General features: G+C 38.8%; 1 protein-coding gene across 1 annotated transcript in view; it reads right to left on the bottom strand.

The window, feature by feature from the left end:
• Positions 1 to 24,717, bottom strand: part of PPP2R5B (protein phosphatase 2 regulatory subunit B'beta) — a 1,711,411-nt gene that overhangs the window by 845,237 nt on the left and 841,457 nt on the right. The window contains exon 3 of the mRNA XM_044075777.1: positions 4,336 to 4,437. Within this exon, the coding sequence (XP_043931712.1) occupies positions 4,336 to 4,437 (102 nt within the window). The remainder of the gene's footprint in view (positions 1 to 4,335; positions 4,438 to 24,717) is intronic.

Below are 24,717 nucleotides of genomic sequence, written 5' to 3'. Positions count from 1 at the left end.
AAAAAAATGCACACTGCAGTGTGTACTAAAGAAGTTAGATGTGAAAGTAGGTAACTTAAGTTTTACCTGTTTAAAAAGTTAAGGTTTAGTGGAGAGTTACTATTTTTAAAACAGCAAGATGGATTGAAAGGGGTGGTCACTTTTGTTTTCTGGTACTATGGAATACAGTAGGATGGTCAATACATTTAAATAGTTGAAGGGGAGGGATTTCAAAAATGATGATTTTGTGATTACTCACACAAGCCAGTGAAAGCAGAGAGGAAATGAGATATATGGTCACATTAACATAAGAGGCAGGCAACTAGAAATGCAGTGGTATTTAACAAGACAACTGTAACTGGGTGGGAGGGTGGGAAAAATTCTGCCTGACTCAGAAGAGACAGAGCTGTGGTCTCTTTTGAAGTTTTAATATGCAGTTAAAGCAGAATGCAAGTAAAACACAAGGTTAAGAAAACAAACCACAGTATTCAAAATATAAAAAGGCAATGGAGGGAGCAGTCAAAGTCCCTCAAGAGGATAGTGTTGGTCTCTGTAGTGAGGGATGTCACTTTATTTAGATATACCTCATGGTTTGGCAGGGCCATGGAAAGGGGTACAGTAAATGACAACAGTGTAATAATGGCTTTTGTTTATTAGGAAGCAGTTGTAGAGGAGTTTGACATCTGACCAATACACCACTGGGCTGCCACCAATTAATGTGATGTCCCTTACTAGCCTGGGTCAGTAACTAAGGAGCTTTAATCCTCACTGCTGACTCCAATGTGAGACTGTAACTTAAACAGGAGTAATATTTCACAATTAACCCTTAAGAGCACAATAGGAACATGCTCAATAATCTGGGACTGGACTGTATACTTCTGTCCACCCCTAATATAACTCCTTATTACACACTTCAGAGCAATGTGTCCCAGTTTAAGACCTCTGATACACTCACACTCAAAGTAAATTTAAATCTCGCACATCAAAACACTTCTGGGGAAGCCTGACACAGATATCCATCTGTGTCCCTTCCCCCAAAATAACAGAGCAATGCTGCAACCAATCAGAGTGTCTTCATGCCCTTCTAAAGGGGTGCCTGATTATGAAAATTAAAATATCAAAATAAATGGTAGCTCTGACCAGAAGCAACCAGGCCTTCAAGGTGACCTGGGGAGTATCAAACAGGTATAAGCACTCTCTAATCTCTAAAGGACACATGGATTCTAGCTACAATGTAAAGTAATGAAAACTATTTATTAAGAAGTAAAATGATTACAAGAATGTAAATCAATAGCTTTCAATAAACACCAGAATTCAATCACCAGAAATGTAAAATTAAACTGTAGGACTGACGTCCATCTTTTTAGAAGTACTCTTTCTTAATAACTAAGCTTTCCTAATCTAACTAGAGAATACCGTCCCTGATCTAATCTAACACATAACAGCAAGCAAAGGCAGGCTTACAGTTTTTTGGTGAGTTCTCTTTTCTTCAGGTATCACTGCACAGCACGGTAACTGACTGCAACTCTTCACAAACTGCTCAGCACTGATTAACTGCCCAGCTTAACAGTCCCAACTATCTTGTTTTAAAAATAACTGTCAACTCTTTGAAAAAGTTATTTTTCCTGTCAATCAGCTCTTCAAATAATCACCTAGCAAACAGAAACATTCTAATGACACCACCTACTCTTCAGCTGATTCTCCATAGTACTTTAACATCTTCCTCTCAAACGTGCACAATTAGAAATGTATCAATACACTGGCAGATTCTTTAAACATTCTGTTTAAACAGAGAAATACTCAAGATTAAAAAAAAAACTAATTTACATTTCCCCAATTAGACATGCTGGCATACAATACAAGTTAATCTGAAAATATACACAAATCTCCTGCTAGACATGCTAACACAGATAACAGTGTTTTCAGTTTCTTCACAAGGAGTTCAGGATCATTGTCCTATGTGCTCCCACACGTCCCTCATCATATGATCTGATGAGGTGCAGCTCACGTCATTCACTCCCCCATGAGCAATGATCAGGTCATATGTAACCTTGGGGAGAAGGAATTTGAGGATTCAAGTGATATTGAGAATCCTGACACAGGAGACACAGCTAACCATCACTCTGCCTTTACTCAGCCTAGTGACTGGAGCATCTACGTGTCAGCTATGGAGACACCTATGACCAGGACATTGGCAATGTACAAGTCTGGTCATGCTACCTTAAGGGATACACTTTCTGGGCTGAATATATCCAAGGAGAAAGAAATGAAACAAACACAAAACCTATGCTGAAAATGAACCCATTTAAGTTATTTACAATTTGGGCACTTTTCATAGCCTTTAACAGGACTCTGCTTTTGAATATCAACTTGAAACACAGAAAAAAAAATGTTTGACATCATGCAGCATCTCCCCCATCTCTGGAATAAACTGCTCCTACAAGTAAAGCAGTGCAATACATTATCATATTTTAAACAGATCCTGAATGACTGTATGGGTACCCTCAAATTTACCCCAGTGTTAACTGTACTAGCCCTCCTTGAGAAAGGAAGTACAGCCTGAGGGTGAATATTTGCGAAGCTTTGAAGGTCGCAAGAGGAAACTGCCTTGAAACATCTACAAATCCTATGACAAATAAGCACACAACACCTGGTTCCAAGTAAAGCTCAGTTAAACCAAATGTAATGTCTAAAAACAAAATTATAACTGGACACCATGAACTGATATAAACCCTTTAATAAATACAAAAATAATAACTGTACAAAAGTGTTTTCATAACTGCTTCATCAGGGTAATACACCTCTGGTGACTCCGTTTCGTTTTATATAGCCATCAGCATATCTCATGATCATCAGATTAAAACTATATTTTAATGTGTCTGTAAAACCTGCTTTAAAATTCTGAGGGCTTAAACATTAAAATATACTTTTAAATAATTAATTGAATATAATTTGATGATCATGTGATCACTTGATGGCTGTATAAAATGTAATGGAGTCACCACAGGTGTATTAACCTGATGAAGCAGTTGTGAAAACACTTTAATAAATACAAGAATAAAAACTATACATAATTATTTCTATCAGTTCATGACATCCAGTTATAATTTTTTTCTTTGAATCCTGTGACATACCTGAACATTTCTGTTTATTATCAAATGTTGGCTTAACACAGAACTTCATGTGTTTAGCTACCTCTGAACATCTGGTGCTTACCAGTGGCAAACTGACTTTTTAAAGTGAAAAAGACTTCAGTTTAAATATTTTAAAATATCTCCTTCAGAATGTGAATTAACAAAAAATATAAGTAAAAGGCACACAATCATAATAAAGACTAACTTTGCCTTTGTCTTAAGAAGACATCCAAAGCTGTATTTCATTTATTTGTTTACCGGGAAATTCCGACTGGACGCAGGTCCTTTTCAGCGGATGCCCGGGGAGAAATGCTCCACATCATGTACATGATAAATAGAGATAAAACGTTACAGCAATAGTAAACAACATTACAGGTTGTTGGCTTTAATACAATAACAAGATATTGATGTTTGATTTAACCTTGACAGTTTTCAAAAAAGTGATACTGTTAGAAATATTATGATCTTCTCCTAGAAAAAAAATCTGTCTGATTAAAGGATATCTTTCTCAGAAATGACATCTTTGGTATATTAGAGCACACACCATAACAAGTTATGCAATAGACGTGTGAGAATGTGTTATAGTGTACCAACAAGAGAGCAAAAGTGCAACTTGTAACACTGGAAAGCTATTCATTTAAAAAAAAATCAAAACACTCTGTCTGGAACGCCAACAGAAGTAACACCAGAAAACCATGTAGTTAAAAATAGTTCAGTACTATGACTGGCTGAAACTCCTACAGCAAACTATGCTACAAGAATAATTTTAAAATGTAAAAATATAAATGTACTTAATGTATTATTTCAATGCAGTGGAGCAGATAGAGGTTTACAGAATGAAGAAATGACACATAAATATCTGTCTTCTTTTCGGCAATAAATTGAGTAGTGTACCACAAGTTGAAATACAGGCATTTACATTTTCTGTGGGAGGTGCTGGTTGCTTTGATTTTTGGCTGAATAGAACAGTAATTTACAGGTAATTAACACTTATAAGGAATAGATCATCAGAGATCTATAATGAACATGATCACAAACAGATCAGTGAGATCCTGCTACACTAACATTTTTCTGTGCATCCCAGGCAAACAAGGCTTGACTCATCTTTAACTGGCTATATCTCAACTTTTACACATATACAAGCATGCAGTTCTTAATTCCCTATGCTACTCACCTGCAAATGTGTACGTGGATTCAGTTATAAATTACACATGATACTCACCTGCAGATGAGGCCAGGATGCCTCCAGGGTAGGCTCATCTTCTTCTGGATCAAACTCTGGGTTCTCACTCGGTGGCAAAGTTCGGAAAATATTTACAGAAATCTGAAAAACAAAGTAAATATTTTTCCTGACTATAGTTCCAGTTTGAGAAGTCTTTTAAGTCTTCCAATTAAGAGCACAAAGTTCAAATTTGTCTAGCTCCAATTACTATAGATTCATGTAGCTGAAAATGTAAATCCAATAACAAAAATGTAAACTTCGCACAAAGTCTTTGTACATACATTTTCAAAAACACAGATACCTGTTCAGTAATTGTACAAATAATCTCTTGTATTTGGAAGAGTATATGAGAAAAGAGGTATTAAAAGCAAAAGTGTAAGGTGATATCACAATGCTGGAGCCAGTGATAGAAGGACATAAGCAGGTATAATATACAGACACATGCATGCTTACTAAAAAGATGGTCAATTGTACAGTTATTTATTAAAAATACAAGCAAGGAAAAGATACCTGGTGCTCTGACTACTACCCTAGTAACTGAATATGTGTAAAATCTGAAAAGTACAGTAATGAATTGTCTCCCTGATAACATTTCATCATATCTGAGAAACTTCACTGCAATCAGTGCAGCAAATGTGAATTATACCAGTGTCTTGCCTAGTGGGTGAAGTCAGTTTTACCTGGAAATAAGGACAATACATAATACTTGAGAAAACAGTAAAAAAAAGCATTCAATATTATGCTGTGCTATACAGGTGAGTACAAATTCTTAGCATTATTAATGGATTCAGCAGAGTGAAGTCAGCATAACAGCTCACTGGCATTTTATCTGTGACTAGTAAAATGCAGTTCAGAGTAAACTAACACCAGTCAAAAAGAAGATTTTGTGAAGTTTTGCCTATAAAGAAAAATCAGACAAGTATCAATAAGACTGCTTCTGTTTTTTAGTTTAACTGCAAATGATTTGTGAATGTCAATGTATACAGCATGTAAGCAGTAAAACATTTAATTGTGGGGGGAGTCATGGCCATATTATTCAGTGCTCCAGGCCCTTGCACTCTAACGTTTTAAAATGGCTGACTGCAGGTCAGAGACACACTAGGGGTATTCGAAGACATCACCTCTGTAGTGCTATTAGGGGTTCACTTGGGAGCTCTAGTAGCACTAGACTGACTAAAAGTGGGTTACAAACATAAAAGAGCAGTACTGAGAAAAAGCTCTTTAGTGTCTCATTAGCATGTGTGTGATTGAAATATAACACAGGGAAAAGGAACCACAGCCAACCCACCCAACACTGTTGCATAGGCACATGAAAACTACCCTGTCTCTCTCTCTCACACACACACACACACACACACACACACACACACACACACACACACACACACACACACACACACACACACACACACGCGCACAAACACAGACACTCACAGACACGCAAACAACGACCTGCACACAGTGACATGTTTACACAGTCACCAAACACTCAGTCTCTCTTTTACACACACACACAAACACATACACTCACACACACTCAGATAAGTGTACAAGCATGTGCATGAGCATGTACGCTTATACATACACTGCTTTCTAGTATGTTTCCGCTATGGCATTAACAGCACTGATCTTGCCAAAGACATCAAAGGACATTCACAATCACCTGCATTATTTCCATCCCAGCAAATGGATGTGAGTATATGCGCATGATTAATCTGCATTAGCCGAGCCCCCAGACTGCCACATTTGCATATGTCTCTCTCCAGTGAGCCTGCTGTAGTGGTACATGCCAGAGCCATCTTACTGCTGTAGTTGTAGTATTACAGTTGTTGAATCACTGACTCATAACACACTGAGCAGTTCTATTAGAAACAGGATTGTGAAGTGCACTGTGTGTTTCTAAATCACAGTCATTGTCTCCTGGAATGAGCTACCAACAGCTGTATGACACTAGAAGAGATGTATGTAGAATATATCTTTGTTAATGCTATGCATGAGAATACAGTGCTCAGATAATGTGCAGCTGAGATGAAATGCATAAATATATGCACACAACACACACACACACACACACACACACACACACACACACACACACACACACACACACACACACACACACACACACAATGCACTATGCCCACCTTCATGGTAGGGTGGGGATGTTGAGGTGGCAGAGAATGTCATGTCTTGAAAAGTGTTGCTTGACAACTGTCTCCAACTTGTTGTGCCTGCTGTAAGGCAATCAGTTTTTTGAATAATGAAGCTTTAATCACAATTATGTGATGCAAAGGTCATTCACTGCTCAAAATGTAGTGACAGATGCAAATACATCTCATTTCAAGAATTGTCTATTTTTATTGTGTTATACACAAAAGTAAAGAAATGACTCTTCATATTAATTAAAGCCATACTATTTAGCAGTTAAGGACCTGCCAGCACTGGGAGGTTACACAGGAAAATTATGTCATTATGCAACTAACAGTGGGCAAAACTGCCTTCCAGTTTGTAGCCTGCTACAGACCACCCTCCCAAACTCAGGAACCCCACTCGGCTTTCCTGAAGACACTGGAGAATATGAAGGTCTCTCCAAACAACATTATATTGGGTGACTTTAACTACCCAAACATAGACTGGGAGCACTACTCAAGCCCCAACACCCTAGCCCAATGGTTCCTAGAATTTATAAACTCAAATGCTATGGAACAACTGGTCACCACTCCCACAAGAGGGAAAAACATATTGGACTTGATCATCACCAACATGGGGACTCTATGTTCCATACCAGAGGTATACCCCTTATTGGTAAGATCTGACCATAAATTAATCACTATGGACATCCATATCCCATCCCCACCCCCAGCAAACAGGATATGTATCCAAAGAATGGCGTACAGCAACAGTGGTCCCACTCCATAAAGGTGGTGCCACAACGGACCCCGGAAACTATCCCCCTATAAGCCTAACTAGCCTGGTCTGCAAAGCTATGGAGTGTATCATCATGGAACTCATAAACAAAGACATTGGGAACCTCCAAACACTGGATCCTACCCAATTCGGCTTTGTTAAGGGCAGATCTTACCTCTTGAATGTGGTCAATTTCTTTGAAACCATCACCAAGGCCATAGACGAAGGGAAGGTCATCCACACAGCCTACCTTGACCTTGCAAAAGCCTTCGATACAATACCCCACTCGGGCATCATAAATAAGCTCACCAGCTTAAATATCAACCCCTCTGTCACAAGATGGGTTGCAAACTGGCTTGGGGATAGAACCCACATGGTCAGAATTGCAGGTGCCATGTCAGACTCTAAACCAGTTGCAAGTGGCGTCCCACAAGGCTCAGTCCTGGGACCTCTCTTGTTCGGTATATATTTCTCTGAGGTACAGGCTAACACAGGAGGATTATGGCTGACAAAGTTTGCAGATGACTGTAAACTGAGGGCCATAATCGACTCGCCAGCTGACACAAGCATCCTCCAAAAAGGTCTCACAGAGATGGATAACTGGTGCCAGAGCCATGGCCTAAAGCTAAATGCCAAAAAGTGCAAAGTCATCCCCTTTGGGAAAAACAAAGTGCCCACAAATTACCACATAGGTGGTAATCCATTAAGTACGGAAGAAGTAATTAGGGATTTGGGGACCCAGGTAGATTGCAATCTCTCCTTTGACAATCACATTGCCAAAGTAGTCAGAAAGACATTCTATATAGCCCACCTTATCACGAAGGGGTTCACATCTAGATCAAGAGAGGTCATTGTGCCTCTCTACTCATCACTCATCAGGCCCATAATTGAATACAATGCCCCATTTGGGATGTACCTTACCCGACACCTGCTACAACTAGAAAGACCCCAAAAGTACCTCACCAAGAGGATCAAGGGACTCAAACAGATGCCCTACGCAGTTAGGCTAAAGAAACTCCAGCTCTACTCAGTTGCTTACTGCCTACTCAGAGGCGATCTGTGCCTGACGTATAAAGCCATGTCCAACCCAGAATTAATGGACATGCTCCACCTCAAGAAATCCAAATCCATCAGAACTACACGTTCCAGTGACTTAAACCTCAGCACAGAAATAAATAGAACATGCTGGAGGGACAGATTCATATCCCAGAGGCTCCACTCACTCTGGAACAAAATCCCAATCCATGTCAGACAGAGCCCCTCAATGACCCTCTTCAAGAAGAATCTTGAAGTTTTGGATGGGAGATCAGAAATTTACCCCTGGGATCTCTTCTGTGTCACTGCTAGACAGAGGCACGGTAAACTAACCTTAAATGAGCTATCTTCTGTGACCTACTATACAGAGGCACAGTCAACTAATCTAAGAAGGGTGGCGAAAGCCAAACACACTCTGGCTAGGCTTGTAAATGCCCTAGGGCAGATAGCCTAGTATCAACCTATGAACCTATGAATTGTGAGCATGGTTGAGGAGTTAGAATGGAAGCGGTAGAGGTGAGATCATTTTATGTACAGGTTTGGGGAATTCCAGCAGAGGAGCTGGAACTGATCACTTATTCAACTAAGGATGAGCTGAAAGTGATAACTTTAGGAGACAGAGAGTGTAATGATGTCATTATTGTGTTCAGCATTGGGAATGACAGCAACGTGATGTGGAAAGGGAATTCATTCATAATTAAATCATAAATGGGGAATTAAATGGGTTATGTAAGGGGGGATTACTTATTCAAGTAAACATGGTCAGAGAATGACAAATGGGGTAGCTGAAAGAGTGATTCCTTCAGAACAACAGAGGAGAGAAAATACTTAAAATGAGGACAACTTGGGAATAATAACATGGATAAATGGAACAAATATGATATTACTTATCTAGGCTATAGATGGTGTATAGATTTTATTTATCAAGTGACAGGATACTTATTTATTTATCTAGGCAATAAGCTACGAAAAACTTCATCCTATAGTCCAGGTTTGATTTCCTCAGTTTTAACTGTAGTGTGACACTGAAAAAACCACTTAAATGTATCAGTGCTGCCGGGCTAAAACTGAAAAATCTCCATGTGGATTAGTGCTCTGTCCTGGTTAACAAACACAAGTAAATAAAATAAATTACAATGTAAGGTCTAGTGCATGACTTAAATAGCAATATATAAAATGTTGCATGTTTTAGACCATTGCTGAGGTATGGAGGGGGTTATACTTTATTGATGTCATGATCAGGGCATGACAGAAGATGGGAAGAGTCAAGTGAGAGTACTTTTCCCTTCTTGAACAACTGGAACATAATAATATGGGAGATGGAGGGAGAGTCATGTGGCACTTGTGCAAATGTGCATCGACAGGCCTTGCTTCTTTTGCCTGCAGTGTGTAATGGATGTTTCCACTGCAACATCAGGGAAGAATGTTATTTTACTTATTCAGTGATATAAAGGCCAGCCTGTGGAGGTTCTGAGCTGTATAGTGCAGCCTCCTCTGTGTAGAAAGGATTCTTCAAGAATAGGTGTCTGGTGAAAGTGTGGAGGACAGATTTGTAAATGCCATTTTCAGAAGGGAAAGTGTATAGAACTGCATTCACACAAGCGTATCACACATTTGTTCTGTTTGAGGGGGGTATGCTGCTATCCCACCATCTAGGGCTCTTCATCAGTTGTACTCCCTCCCTTAATATAATTAACTCTAAAGTCATTACAGTTTGCGAAAAAGAAGATTTCCCTAAAGAAGTGTAACCTCATTTCTCACAATAGTATGCTTTTTACAGTTGTTCATCCCACAGTTTTGCTTTGAGCAGGCCTACTACACTTTTCTTGACTGACAAAGCTTATTTTATAACTGCATTATGTCATTCCTTACTGTAGAAAATTCCAGGAAATAAAGAAAACAATCTGTTAGCAAAATGGTCTTTACAGAAGTTAAATAATTAATATAAATCAAACAGAGCTTTCATTGCAAAAAGACATGCTGAATGGTATTAGAAAATTCTTTGTGATGATAATTTGTGGATAAAACATGCACTTTCCAAAGAGTTGAAGTTTATTTTATATATAACCAAGTCTGAAAATCTCCATGTGGATTAGTGCTCTGTCCTGGTTAACAAACACAAGTAAATAAAATAAATTACAATGTAAGGTCTAGTGCATGACTTAAATAGCAATATAAAAAATGTTGCATGTTTTAGACCATTGCTGAGGTATGGAGGGGGTTATACTTTATTGATGTCATGATCAGGGCATGACAGAAGATGGGAAGAGTCAAATGAGAGTACTTTTCCCTTCTTGAACAACTGGAACATAATAATATGGGCGCTGGAGGGAGAGTCATGTGGCACTTGTGCAAATGTGCATCGACAGGCCTTGCTTCTTTTGCCTGCAGTGTGTAATGGATGTTTCCACTGCAACATCAGGGAAAAATGTTATTTTACTTATTCAGTGATATAAAGGCCAGCCTGTGGAGGATCTGAGCTGTATAGTGCAGCCTCCTCTGTGTAGAAAGGATTCTTCAAGAATAGGTGTCTGGTGAAAGTGTGGAGGACAGATTTGTAAATGCCATTTTCAGAAGGGAAATTGTACAGAACTGCATTCACACAAGCGTATCACACATTTGTTCTGTTTGAGGAGGGTATGCTGCTATCCCACCATCTAGGGCTCTTCATCAGTTGTACCCCCTCCCTTAATATAATTAACTCTGAGGTCATTACAGTTTGTGAAAAAGAAGATTTCCCTAAAGAAGTGTAACCTCATTTCTCACACTAGTATGCTTTTTACAGTTGTTCATCCCACAGCTTTGCTTTGAGCAGGCCTACTACACATTTCTTGCCTGACAAAGCTTATTTTATAACTGCATTATGTCATTCCTTACTGTAGAAAATTTCAGGAAATAAAGAAAACAATCTGTTAGCAAAATGGTCTTTACAGAAGTTAAATAATTAATATAAATCAAACAGAGCTTTCATTGCAAAAAGACATGCTGAATTGTATTAGAAAATTCTTTGTGCATGATAATTTGCGGATAAAACATGCATTTTCCAAAGAGTTGAAGTTTATTTTATATATAACCAAGTCTGAATATATTTTTTCTATATAAAAGCTGTCCAGATTACCCTTAGACAGCTTAACTTAAATCCTGTGGGGAAAAAAAGTGTTTTATAAGATTTACAGGGTCAGTCTTTCTCAATATGTCATCAATCTTTCCCCCTCTCTCTTTTATTCTGATGTAAGCATCATTTCTGTCTTTGTTGGGTTTAAACTGGCTCTACACAACATCTAATGTCCAAACTTTCTCCCTTGTTTTCTAAAACATCAAACAAAGCCGAATACAACACAGGATACAACTAACCATAACCAATGCACATAAAATAAACATTCTATAAAATTCATTATTTCATATTTTTTGCCTGTGATAGTGATCTGTCTCAGCTGAGTGCCATTATTCAAAATTAATAATTAAATCTCCACCTGATTAAATTCTAGACCGTTTACATTTTCACATGCAAATATGATTCTCTAATATATTTATGAATACCGCTGAGAAAAATATCCATAGCATCTGAACTTCTTGAATAGCTTTCTGTTCTGTAAAAACTGCTAAAATGTTTATTTTGGTAAAGTTTTGCATTTTAGTATTAGAATTTTCATGTCTTTTTTGCATGATAAGGATTCAGATGGATAGAGTGCACTGTGTACTGCTAGTGCGCTGAAAATGCAAATACCAACTCCTGATTTGGAAAGCCCCAGCATTACCAGTGCAGAAAGGAACTGTTACTGCATATCAAGAAGACAAGTTAGTGCAAAGTGCCTACAAATGAGTAATTCAACATATACAGCAGTGCTACAACAATTCATTCAGAGACAGAAACACTGTGTACAAACACTGAGTCACCTGCAGTTTGAGACATACACTAGCAGGAGAGGGTCCAGTGTGTTCTTATCAAAAATATGTTTGGATCATACTGGAGTTACAGAGGAATCAATACACAAACCATATATCCAACATACACAAGTAGACAAGCATACACATTATGTATTACATGCTGAAAATATCACAACTTTGGCAGCAGAGCTAAAATACTGTTTATTTATCAAGAAAAGAACTAGTGCCTTGGGAAATTCCTTCTAGATGCTTAAAAAACATATGTGTGTGTGTACAGATATATACACACACACAGACACACAGACACACACACACACACACACACATATACATATATATATATATATATATATATATATATATATATATATATATATATATACACACACACACAGACACACATATATATCGTTTCACTTCAGAATCTCGAGCTACTGAAATATCGAACTTCAGTAGCTCGAGACCGAAGTGTCGAAACTGCACTTGTGCAAAAATGCAGAATGCCTAGAGTGGAAATAATGAATGCGGAAATGTTGAATCCGTGGTGTGGATGTAGCTGGAAATTTAGGTAAGTGATGTTTTACTAGGGGTTTTGGGTAGGGATTTTAGTATGTATGAGTGTGTTTGGAGTTTTGCGGTGTGGGTTGGGGTAGGTAAGTAAGATTGTATGTATGTGATGTGTGTTTGTGCAAGGGGAGTGTAGAATGTGTAGTGGTGGTTTTTGTGTGTGTGTGTGTGTGTTTTTAGTGCAACCTCGGAGTTAGGTTCATAGGTTTATACTAGGCTATCTGCCCTAAGGCATTTATAAGCCTAGCCCAAAGTTTTGTGGCTTACGCCACCCCTTATATGAAAAAATACTGTGCCCATTAGTTTGTTGTGCCTCTGTCCAGCAGTGACACAGAGATGATTCCCAGGGTAAACCTACGATCTCCCACCCACAGGTCAAGATTTCTCTTGAACAGAGCCAGCGAGGTGCTCTGCCTCACATGGACCGGGATTTTATTCCACAGCATAGGGAGTCTCTGAGTGATAAATCTATCCCTCCAGCACGTCCTATTTATATCCGTGCTGAGGTTTAAGTCGCTTGCTCTAGTGGTTTTGGTGGATTTGGATTTTTTGAGGTGGAGCATGTCCATTAATTCCGGGTTGGACATGGCCTTGTATGCCAGGCACATGTCACCTCTGAGCAGACGGTATGCGACTGAATAGAGCTGGAGTTTCTTCAATCTGGCAGCATATGACAGATTTTGGAGTCCCTTTATCCTTTTGGTGAGGAACTTTTGGGGTCTCTCCAATTGCTGCAGATGTCGGGTGAGATACATACTGAATGGGGCATTGTACTCGATCATTGGTCTGATAAGTGAAGAGTACAGGGGAACAATGACCTCACTAGATCTGGATGTGAATCCCTTCATGATCAGGTGGGCAATGTAGAAGGTCTTTCTAGCCACTTTAGCAATGTGAGTGTCAAAAGAAAGGCCACTGTCAACCTGGGTCCCCAGGTCCCTGATAACCTCTTCTGTGCTTAGTGGATTGCCACCTATATGGTAGCTTGGGGTTACCTTGTTTTTCCCGAAGGTATGACTATACATTTTTGGCGTTTAACTTCAGGCCATGGCTCTGGCACCAGCTATCTGTTTCCGTGAGTCCCTTCTGAAGGATATCCGTGTCCGATGCACTTTCCACTATGGCCCAGTTTGCAGTCATCTGCAAACTTTGTCAGCCAAAGTCCTCCCATGTTGGCCTGTACTTCTGAGAAGTAGATGCCGAACAATAGGGGCCAAGGACTGAGCCCTGTGGGACACCACTTGTGACCGGCTTGGAGTCTGACATAGCGCCAGCAACTCTAACCCTGTGGGTTCTGTCCTTAAGCCAGTTTGCAACCCATCTTGTGACATATGGGTTTACATTTAAGCTGGTAAGTTTTTCTACAATACCCAAGTGGGGTATTGTGTCGAAAGCCTTTGCAAGGTCAAGGTAGGCTGTATGGACTGCCTTTCCCTCATCAATGGCCTTGGTGACTGTTTCGAAGAAGTCGACCAAGTTCAAAAGGCATGATCTGCCCTTGACGAAGCCAAACTGGGTCGGGTCCAATATCTGCAAGTCCCCTATATCTTTGTTTATGAGCTCCATTATGATCCTCTCCATAGCTTTGCAGACTAGACTTGTTAAGCTTATGGGGCGGTAATTACCAGGGTCCGTAGAGGCACCGCCTTTGTGGAGTGGGACCACAGTTGCCGTACGCCACTCCTTGGGCACGTATCCTGTGGTAAGGCTGAGATTAAACAGCTGCCTTATGTGCGGGTTTAATTCCTCATTTAGCTCGTGTAGCACACAGCTGGGGACACCATCCAGTCCCATTGATGCTGTGTTTTTAGCTTTAGAGAGAGCAGCTTTCACCTGCGCATTTGAGATGTCTGGGAGGCTACACTGCTGGGATAGTTATCTCTCCTTTAGGGGAGAGGGGTGAAGTTTGCACTGAACCTGTCTGCCAGTATGTTGGCAATGTCTGTGGGTTCAGTGATTTTTGTATCATTTTGGACTAATTCTGAGCATATCTGGGAGTTTCCACCCAGGTTCCTAACATAGCTGAAAAAGGCCTTATGATTGTCCTTTGAATCCATGGCAATTTTTCTCTCAAAATTGGCCTTAGTTGATTTTATGAGTGCTTGTATTTTTTTTACTAATAATGATCAGGGGTGACTTCCCTTTTATGGATTTTGTTCTATCATGTAATAGCTTTCTCCTCTTATTGTAAAGTTTGTTAATGGCTGGGGTCCACCAGACTGGACGTTTGCTCTTTGTGGAAAGAGTCTTGGTTTTATTTGGGATTGCCTGATCCATGTAGTCCTGGAGGTGTTCATAGAAGGCATTTATAAGGGCTTCCGCAGCTTGGGTTGTGGTTTCCACTGGCTCAGGGTCCTTGAAGGATACCACACCAGTCTTGAGTAGTGTGAAGTTTGCTTTAGAGAAGTTCTTCACTGTGGTCTGTTTTGTTTGGGGTGGGGGCGGGATGTGGATTTCCAGTGAGATTAGTTTATGATCAGATCTCACCAATGAGGGATATACTTCCGGTGTGGAGCATTTTGTCCCCATGTTTGTGATAATGAGATCTAGTATATTTTCTCCTCTCGTGGGAACAGTGACTAGCTGTTCCATGGCACTTGAATTTATGAACTCCAGGAACCGTTGGGCTAGAAAGTTAGGGCTTGAGTAATGTTCCCAGTCTATATTCGGGTAGTTGAAGTCACCCAATATGATGGTGTTTGGAGATACATTTATACTCTCCAGTGTCTTCAGGAAGGCTGTGTGGGGTTCCTGAGTTTGAGAGGGTGGCCTGTAGCATGCTACAATTTGTAGAGCAGTTTTGCCTATGGTTAGTTGTGCATATAAGTAGCGGGGGTGGGGGCTGCAGGGCAGCTTGCCCCCCTGCTTATACGTAGGGTAAGTACTTGTATTTGTTTTGTTGTGTTTGTTTGTGTTTTGTTGGTTTATAGTGTAGGGAGGAAGGTGTATGTGTGCTTGTTTGTGTGTGGAGTGTGTATGTGGGTAGTCATGAATTTGAATTTCGCAGTTTTGGGTTTTGGGTTTTTCAGTTTTCAGCTTTACAGTCCCGAGATACTGAATTTTGATATTTCAGTATTTCGGGATTGTAAAGTGAAACTATATATATATATATATATATATATATATATATATATATATATATATATATAAAATTATACACACACACAAACACACACACACACACGCACACAAACACACACGCACACATATATACTTTAATACAGTTATTCAATTTATTATTCTAAACCAAAAAAATAGTACGTAAGTCAACTAAGAAACAAATGTAAATGTCCTAATTAGGAAGGCAATCACGAGAAAAGTCACAAATTGGAGAGTGCAAAGGCACTGATACCACAAATGTTTCAATTCCACCAGTTCAAAGTCTCGTAACAAAGAAATTTATTATAAATCACTTAGAAACGAAACATTTGTTAAGCAAATGCATTTGTACTATTGCCAATGCATACGCATTTCTTCAGAAAAATGTAAAAAATTTTACTTAAGCCCTACAGTTCCTTTAATGGGTGAAATCATTGATCACATGATTAAAATAACAAATCACAACCACCACACACCATAAATGCAACAATAAATAATTGTGCAATACTATTTTATTTATTTATTTGACATTTGTTGACTGGGATAATCCGGCTGAGCAACTGCCCTTTTTCAGTGAAGGCCCAGGGAGAAAAGCTCCATATAACAACATTTAACATTGAATTAAGATACAAAAAAATACAAAATTTCAAAATACAAAATATAAGTAATTAAAAACAATGATTTAACAAATATAAAGATATCCAAGTTAAGAAGTAAATCTGCGTTGGGTGCAGCCAACAGAGGAAAGAAAAAAATATCAATAATTTACAGATTAATACAAACAAGTGTATATACAATTGAACTAGGACCAGGTAAATTGCTGAGATCTGGTAGTCTGAAAGTTAGGATAGTTGTTAGTAGGCTGCTGAGCACTTTAGTATCAGTTTGAATTATGAACCAGAGGTGTCATAATTCAAATATATGAGAGCCAAGGTAATACACAAGGGCTCAGATGGCAGGTGACAAGTACAGAGAAGAGCTGAGTTATGGAGAGAAGTTGAAATAGTGATATGAAATAAAAAGAGAGTAGCTTAAAGGATAAATAGGTGTTAGTGGAGAAATGACGTAGATATAGGGAGATAAGGCAGAAAATAACTGTGGAGGGGGGGGTGAAGGGAAGGAGTTCAGGTAGGATGATTACAGAGACAGATCCAAGAATTGGAAAGGTGTTTTTTCAGAGGTTTCTTGAACTCATGGACTGGAGTGATGTTTTTAAGGGTCATAGGAAGATAAATGTACAGCACCTGGCCTAAGGTGTTTAGGTTTATGTATCTTTAGGAGATACTAGTCAGAGCTTTGAATAAGCTGAGGGGCAGTGTAAGAGTAGACAAGGGATGAGATATTAGGGTAGGATGATGGCTTGGTAAGGAGGGAGTAGATTATGAGAAGTTGGGACAGCAAGAGGAGGTGTGGAAGCTCTAGCCACTTAAGTGTCCTGAGGACAAGGCAGTGTTGAGTTTTAGGAAGAAGATTAGCAGCAAATCTAGAAACTTTATTATAGGTGGTTTCAAGCTTAGAGAGTAGTGAGGACTGTAGGTTAGGTTCATAGGTAGGTACTAGGCTATCGGCCCTGGGGCCTATACAAGCCCAGCCAAAAATGTACCCTGGCTTTTGCTACCCAAGAAAATTATTTTCCTGTGCCACTGTCGAGCAGAGCCACAGAGGTGATCCCCGGGGTGAATTTCCTATTTCCCATCCATTCATCAAGATTTTTCTTTAAGAGTGCTAATGAGTAGCTTTGTTTGATATAGATAGGTAGTTTGTTCCAGAGAATGGGAAGTCTCTGGGACAGGAATCTATCCCTCCAGCATGTTCTGTTTATTGTGGTGACAAGGTTTAGGTCCCTAGAGCATGTAGCTTGGTGGGATTGGGATTTCTTTAAGTGGAGCATGTCAAACAGCTCTGGGTTAGACATAGGTTTGTATGTTAGGCAGAGATAACCTCTGAGTAGGCGATATGTGACAGAGTAAAGCTGGAGTTTTTTGAGACGGTCTGCAGAGGGCATCTGTTTGAGGCCGGTAATCCTCTTTGTGAGGTATTTCTGTGGCCTTTCCAGTTGTTGTAGATGTCTTGTGAGGTACATACCAAAAGGGGCATTGTACTCTATAATGGGTCTAATGAGTGATGAGTAGAGGGGAACAATGACCTCTTTTTTTGTGGATGAGAATCCTTTTGTGATGATGTGTACCACGTAGAAGGATTTCCTGACTACTGTGGCGATGTGATTATCAAAGGAGAGACTACTGTCCACCTGTGTCCCAAGGTCTCTTAGTAAGTATTTGACAGCTGTAGAAGAGGTTGCGATGAAGGTAAGCTTCAGCAAGTGAGAGTCTGGAGTGAGATGTTAGAAAACATCTGTTTCTGTAGAGAAGACCAACTTGTTCTACGTCCTCAGCTTTGCTTAACAGATACCATTTATTACCTCTGATATTTTGTATTGTTTTATCACCAAATTACCAATGGTCTACTTGAGGAATGAATTCCAGGTCTGTATGTGATACACAGAATGAGTCCTTATGAGTGATCTGAACAATATAAAATAATCCCACGTGTCCTTATTATGGTTCATCCTATTCTACTTTGTGATATTTTACTAAGTTTATGAACTGATTTTTCACTTGGACAACCTACTACAAACAACTTTCTGTTTTCAGATTCCACCGAGGCTCCGTCAAAGCTTTTGCATCATTACTAAATTTGAAACAGAAATCACTACAGATAAATAAGTGTGTTTTCTTTTTTTAACTCACCTTACTTTGATTCTAAATCCATTTCATGTGTAATGGCTGTTAATGTAAACTGATGTTAAACGATATGTATCTGCAACAGCTCTCATTAAACCTAGTGGTATATGAAACCAAAATAATTCAATATCAGTACAAACGTTATGTACTAGTATTAGGACCAGCTCAGGTCAGCAAATACTGCAACTGCATTTAATAAAACACATCCAAACAACTTATACACAATATATCTGATGCAGGACATTTAAAAGGCATCTTAAACAATCACCTTTCAGTATGTTAGCACCAAAAATCTTAACAAATTATATACCAGTACAAAAGAAAATGTATAATATTAATAATATTAATATTAATAATATCAATACCTATTCATTATACCACCTAACTTATCACTGGTACCATAAGGCCACTGTTATGCTGGTCTCATGTACATAAACCAATGGGATGCATTCACACTGTCACAGCACCAAGTAAAATGGCCTGCACTACACTCACAGCCATGCCAAAACTGCTCATGCACAATGATGGAGGAGCCATGAAAAATAACACTTAGAACACTTCAGAATTATTTAAATTATTGTAAGTCTTGAATAAAATGTAATAAGATCAAGCCTACAACATACTTTCAGAGACATTCTTACATACTTTGGAACACAATGAAGCTCAGGTCAAGACTATATTATATGAGAAACCTTCTCGACATTGTATTGTCGCAATTAGCAGAACCAACAGATATTACACGAAGTACATGAGCACAGAATTTGCTTTCTTCTAGCAGAACATCTAATCAAACAATATGTGCATATTTTCTCTGTTTTGTTAATACATTATTTATAGCACATGATAATGGATTTATAGCGGAGCTGCCAAGGTTAAGTTTACAAAAATCAAAGTCTTATTGCAGTTAATGACTGCTTATGAGCACCGATCAATACCTGCAGTTCCAACAGTCTTACGGTTACTTTTACTATTCTGCCAGAAAGAACAATCTTGTCCATTAAATCACCATCTCAGGTCTCACATCCAAATGCAAATAAAGCCATTTTAGAAAAACATGAGATATGATATGGTCTCAAATATATCACAGAAACAACTGTCTGTGTTTCTCTTTTTCCATAACATGAGACCAGGGCCTCAGAGGAAGCACTTCAGCCACTCCACATTTTGTAAAACATTCACTGTTTGTACCAAAGAAAAGTATTTCTGACATGGAATGAAGTGTATGAATATGCTACATGCTTGCAGCAATCGACAACATTAGTATTAAGTCTAGTAATGTCTTTTTAGAATTATGGCAGAATCAAAACATCTTTAATAATACGCATTATCCATCAAATTAAAATGCACAAACAGTGCAATGATTAGTAATTCAATGCATGGCAAGATAACGAACAGAATTTCTTAAAAAATATATAGAATAAGCTGAGTGCCAATGAAATATTTTGTTGCTGTGCTGATATGAATGCTTCTTTTTAGGTGTTTGTGTAAAGTATGAAAACGTTTTCTAGCACAGAAGAGTTAAAGATAGATGCAGTCCTGTTTATTAATCTAGTACTGGGGAATATGGACAGCTCAAAGCTTACTAGTACAGGGATATTCTGAAGCACTGACTGTGGGAACTTCAGAAGAAAGCGCTGACAAAATATGCTTCAGTTAGCAGCCGGTACTGTTCCCTCATCTATATTTATTCCTACTTTGGTTGTAAGACTGGACATAATTCAGTATGCACTCATCAGGAAGAAAGCTTTTATCAAACACAAACATTTCTATTCTCACAGAGTACATGTCTACCCCTAATCCACTACCTTGACTGTGGCATTGTGAGTATCCTGAGCTCCAATATTAGCATTTTTAGGACAGTGACAGACACTTAATCCAGTATCATGCAGGGTTGAAATAAAGACAAATGGGTACTTTTCCGTTAAACCCCTACCACTTCGTGGTGCTGTGTTTTACCGGTATTTACAAGATTTGTGTTTCAGAGTGTAAATGAATGTTTTCTAAACACTCTGCTTATAGAATAAGAAGATACAGCTTAACATTGTAAATACATAACTTTGGAGACCTGCGAGAAAGGATAGGAATTAATTTATTCTTGTAATAATGGATTATATGTACAACAGCCACTGAAAAAAGGTACACGGGCCAAAAACATTGATGGAATTAGAATATATTTGATAGTAATATCTGACAAATTGTGTGTGTATTTTCACACACAAGAGAGAAATGTTCATAGGGATTACTTAGGGCATTTCATGGAATTTTTACAAGCTGCAGGTGAAGCATATTTTCCCTTCGCAGTGTGCCAAAAAGTTATCGTCTGCTGTAAAAAAACTTTGCTTTAAAAACCGTCAAGCATGTAAGATTTCAGAGTTGCTTAGGATGCTCTGGGCACTTTTAGGAGCTATGTTATCTTTTCGGGTAAAAGGATAAAAGCAAGAGAGAGGTTGAGGGAAATGGTGTATTAATTTTATATGTCAATATTTTTATTTGTTTGGTTCTGTGTGTCGGCTGTGCAAGACTTCCATGTTGCCCTTTTGATGTCAGTGACCAGATGATGTCTGCATAGAGTCAACCTTTTTCTTTTTCATAACCCTGTCTGAGGCTTGTTTTTAGGTGTCCTTTATCATGGAGGAAAGAAGTAAATTGTAGGCACCAGCTGTAATTACACAACCAGGATGGAATAAGGCGAGACGCGTGGTAGGGGTTTAACAGAAAAGTACCGACAAATGTGTTATCAGATATGACAATGGGCACTGTTTTTAATAAATCAGTATAAAGTATAAATGATTAAGTAACTTCTGTGCTGTCCAATGACTATGTATTTAGTTCACCCCAACCAGGAGGCAATGATACCTGGCTAGGAAAAGGATTGCTCTCATATTTTAAATACACCATTCCATATCCATAAATGGTAATGACACAGTTATCTCCCAGTAATTCTCCCAGTGTGAACTTTGCCAGTTTCAAACAATAGCAGGCTCACAGTTTGCCATTTCATATGAAATTAAATAAATCAAATTATCTCCTCATCTTATGTAAACAGTAAGTATATTTGTTCTAATAAAATATAGAAAGTTATATAATCATTATGGTATTGCAGAAGGTGGTGGTGATTAGGTCAACCGAAGCCTTATAAACATTAGCCAGTGTACAGTCAAAAAAACTTTGGCTGTTTTGCAGACCTGTCAGTCACACACACACACACACATACACACACACACACACACACACACACACACACACACACACACACACACACACCCACACACACACACACACACACACACACACACACACACACACACACACACACACACACACACACACACACACACACACACACACACAATACTAAGATAATGTAGCTGAAGTGTTCTGGTGACTTTCTTTTCCATGTATTGCTATAGCTATCAACAAATGGCATACTATGGCCATTTTGTTCTACTTAGAGGTGCCATTTTTTCTACATATAATCTACCATGTTATGACAAATAGCATCATTATGCATGTTTATCAAAGAGGTAATTTCAGCACTTAGTCAAGGCAGCAGAGTCAAAAAATAAGAGCATTGAAGATAAGGGGAAATGCTACAGACTATTAAAGTTATCAATGTACATTTCCTAACATAAATGTAGTCTCATAACTTTGCCAGTTTCCTTTTCCCCTAAAACCTAAAGAAATCACTTTCTTGAATGCAGATTACATCACTCTTTAAACCTAGGTCACACAGATGGTTTTGCAGTTCAAAAGGCAATTTATTTTCATTGTACAAAACTGAATTTAACCCAAAATGTGAATTTTAAAAAAAAAACTTTATTCGTGATATAGATTTGTAAATACAGTATGCTAAAATTATGCAGCAAAAATATTAAAATTCCCAAAAGGCATGATGATATAAGTTGTTGGGTAAATACATTTTCTACATATTCTGGCGAAACTTGAAAATATACATTAATTCCGAGCATGTCATAAGTGTGAAAATCTTCCTGTACAAGATCCACTTCAAAACGTTTTTGTCATACCCTCAAAAATACAAATTAAACCAACAATATGAAATCATATGAGACAGAAGCAATGGGATTACCACTGACAAATATCTGTTTGTACATCTCATTTGTTCTAATGGAAATACATATTTTATGGGGGAAATCTGTATAGAACATACTGATGGAAACATAAAATCTGTCCACATGGACAGATTAGCAATAAAATGTTGACTTTTGAATTGCCTGCTCTCAAACAATTGATTTCAGAAGACAAACTACATTGAAAGAAAGGTATTATAAATACTTGGGATGTGGCAAAACTGTCTTACTGTTAAGGTTTCACAAGGTGCATTATAATTTTAAGTGGCCTGTCCCGATCCTTAGGTTTAATGAAAAAAGAAACTGTAAAACATTTTGTAGTCTCAGAATGTGGTACATCACATCTAGTACTGGACAGGGAGTTGAGAATCTGCCATCACCATACCATTCCAACTCAACACTTAACTGACACTTATACTAATCCAAATGTTTGCAGAAGAAGTTATGATTTTCTGGGATTTTTCAGCTAAATATGATCTAAGTGCATGTCATATAGAGGATTACTCAAGCTTTACTAATTAAACAAAGAAGTAAGTTAACAAATAACTCCATGAATAATTTTCATTCGAAGCAATGCACACATTAATTTTATAGAACTAATACTGAATTAATGGCTTGAAAATATATAGATGGAATATGGCTATCTAATATTAGTTATAAATATTTCATACCTAGTCAAGAAATCATATATGTATGTGTGTGTGTGTGTGTGTGTGTGTGTGTATATATGTATATATATATATATATATATATATATATATATATATATATATAACAGCATAGTTATACAGTGCAACTGTTATAGAAATTACTCACATATGGTCAAGTATTGTATGATGACATGTAAAAGAGGCAACCCTTAAACTTATTCCACTAGAAATCGAAAAATCTGTGAGTCAGGTTGTTCCCAGCTTCAGCTGAGATAAGTTTACAGTATAACATTTTTGTAAGGTAAGTTTGTTGAATGTGGACTAGTTCCTTATTAAGAACTATTTCCTGTACAGATTTCATGGTCTTCAACTGCTTATAGCAATTCATATTACAGTAGAGATTTGATTATCCAAACTAATTGGGACCAAGGATAGTTTGGATAATCAAACATACCTTGAACTGAAAAAAAAAAAACTTCTAAAATCTTGATCTGAAGTAGGGACTTCATTTGTCAGCAACCTGTGGGTCTTGGATCCGATATCGGATCCGAGCCGGCAACTATTTATACAGCTATGGATCCGAGCTCCTAGCTCCTCCCCTCACCTATAATCCCCTGCTAACCCCAATTGACCTCAGATCTAGTTTGCCGCTTTTAGAAGAGACAGCTGGATTGCAGAGCTCCTGGCGACTTTCAGATAAGTTCTCAAAAACTTGTTTAAAAACAGAAAAATCTTTCCCTTTTAATGCGTGTGTGTGTTTAGGATCCCTTTAGGTTAATTTTATTCCTTTTTTAGTGTAATCCTCCCCTCGCTGGTCGTAGTGTGTGTGTGTGTGTTTTTTGTGTTTTGGGGCCTAGTGTGCTTGTGTAGTCCTTTTCTTCAGAAATGTCAGAGGCCCCAAAGCCCATTTTTTCTAAGTGCACCGAGTGTGGCCATAAGCTTTCACCGGCGGATGGCCACACTCGGTGTGTTTGGTGCCTTGGGGTTGAACACCTGTCCTCAGGATGCACGATTTGTGCAGGGTTCAACCCCAGGGCACTGAAAGAGCGGAGGTTGAAGCTGGTCCTGGTGGGGCTTTTGCCCCCGGAGTTGGCTTCGGCCTCCACTACTCCCGTGGCACCTCCCCAGCCTGTGGTGGTGGCCACTCCTGCCCCCCTTCCTCCAGCCAGGATTCAAACTCCCACTAAAGCGCCGGAGGATAGGGAGGCCAGGAGGGAGAAATGGAGGGAGAAGCACCACAAGCGGTGGGCCGAGGCCTCCGTTTCGGCCCCCCCCAGCTAAGCGGGCTTCTCCCTCCACGGCTTCCAGGTCTCCTCCTCAGCTCCGATCACCTTGCTTCTCCCCGGGACCGGAGGAGGAGGAGACCCGATCTCCGTCGAGGTCATCGAGGCGGCACTCCAGGCC

The sequence above is a fragment of the Protopterus annectens genome, chromosome 6.part1 (assembly GCF_019279795.1).
Source record: "Protopterus annectens isolate FY-2018-M chromosome 6.part1, PAN1.0, whole genome shotgun sequence".
Lineage (NCBI taxonomy): Eukaryota > Metazoa > Chordata > Ceratodontiformes > Protopteridae > Protopterus > Protopterus annectens.
Note: the sequence above shows the minus strand (reverse complement) of the source record. Positions and strands in the feature narration are given on the sequence as shown.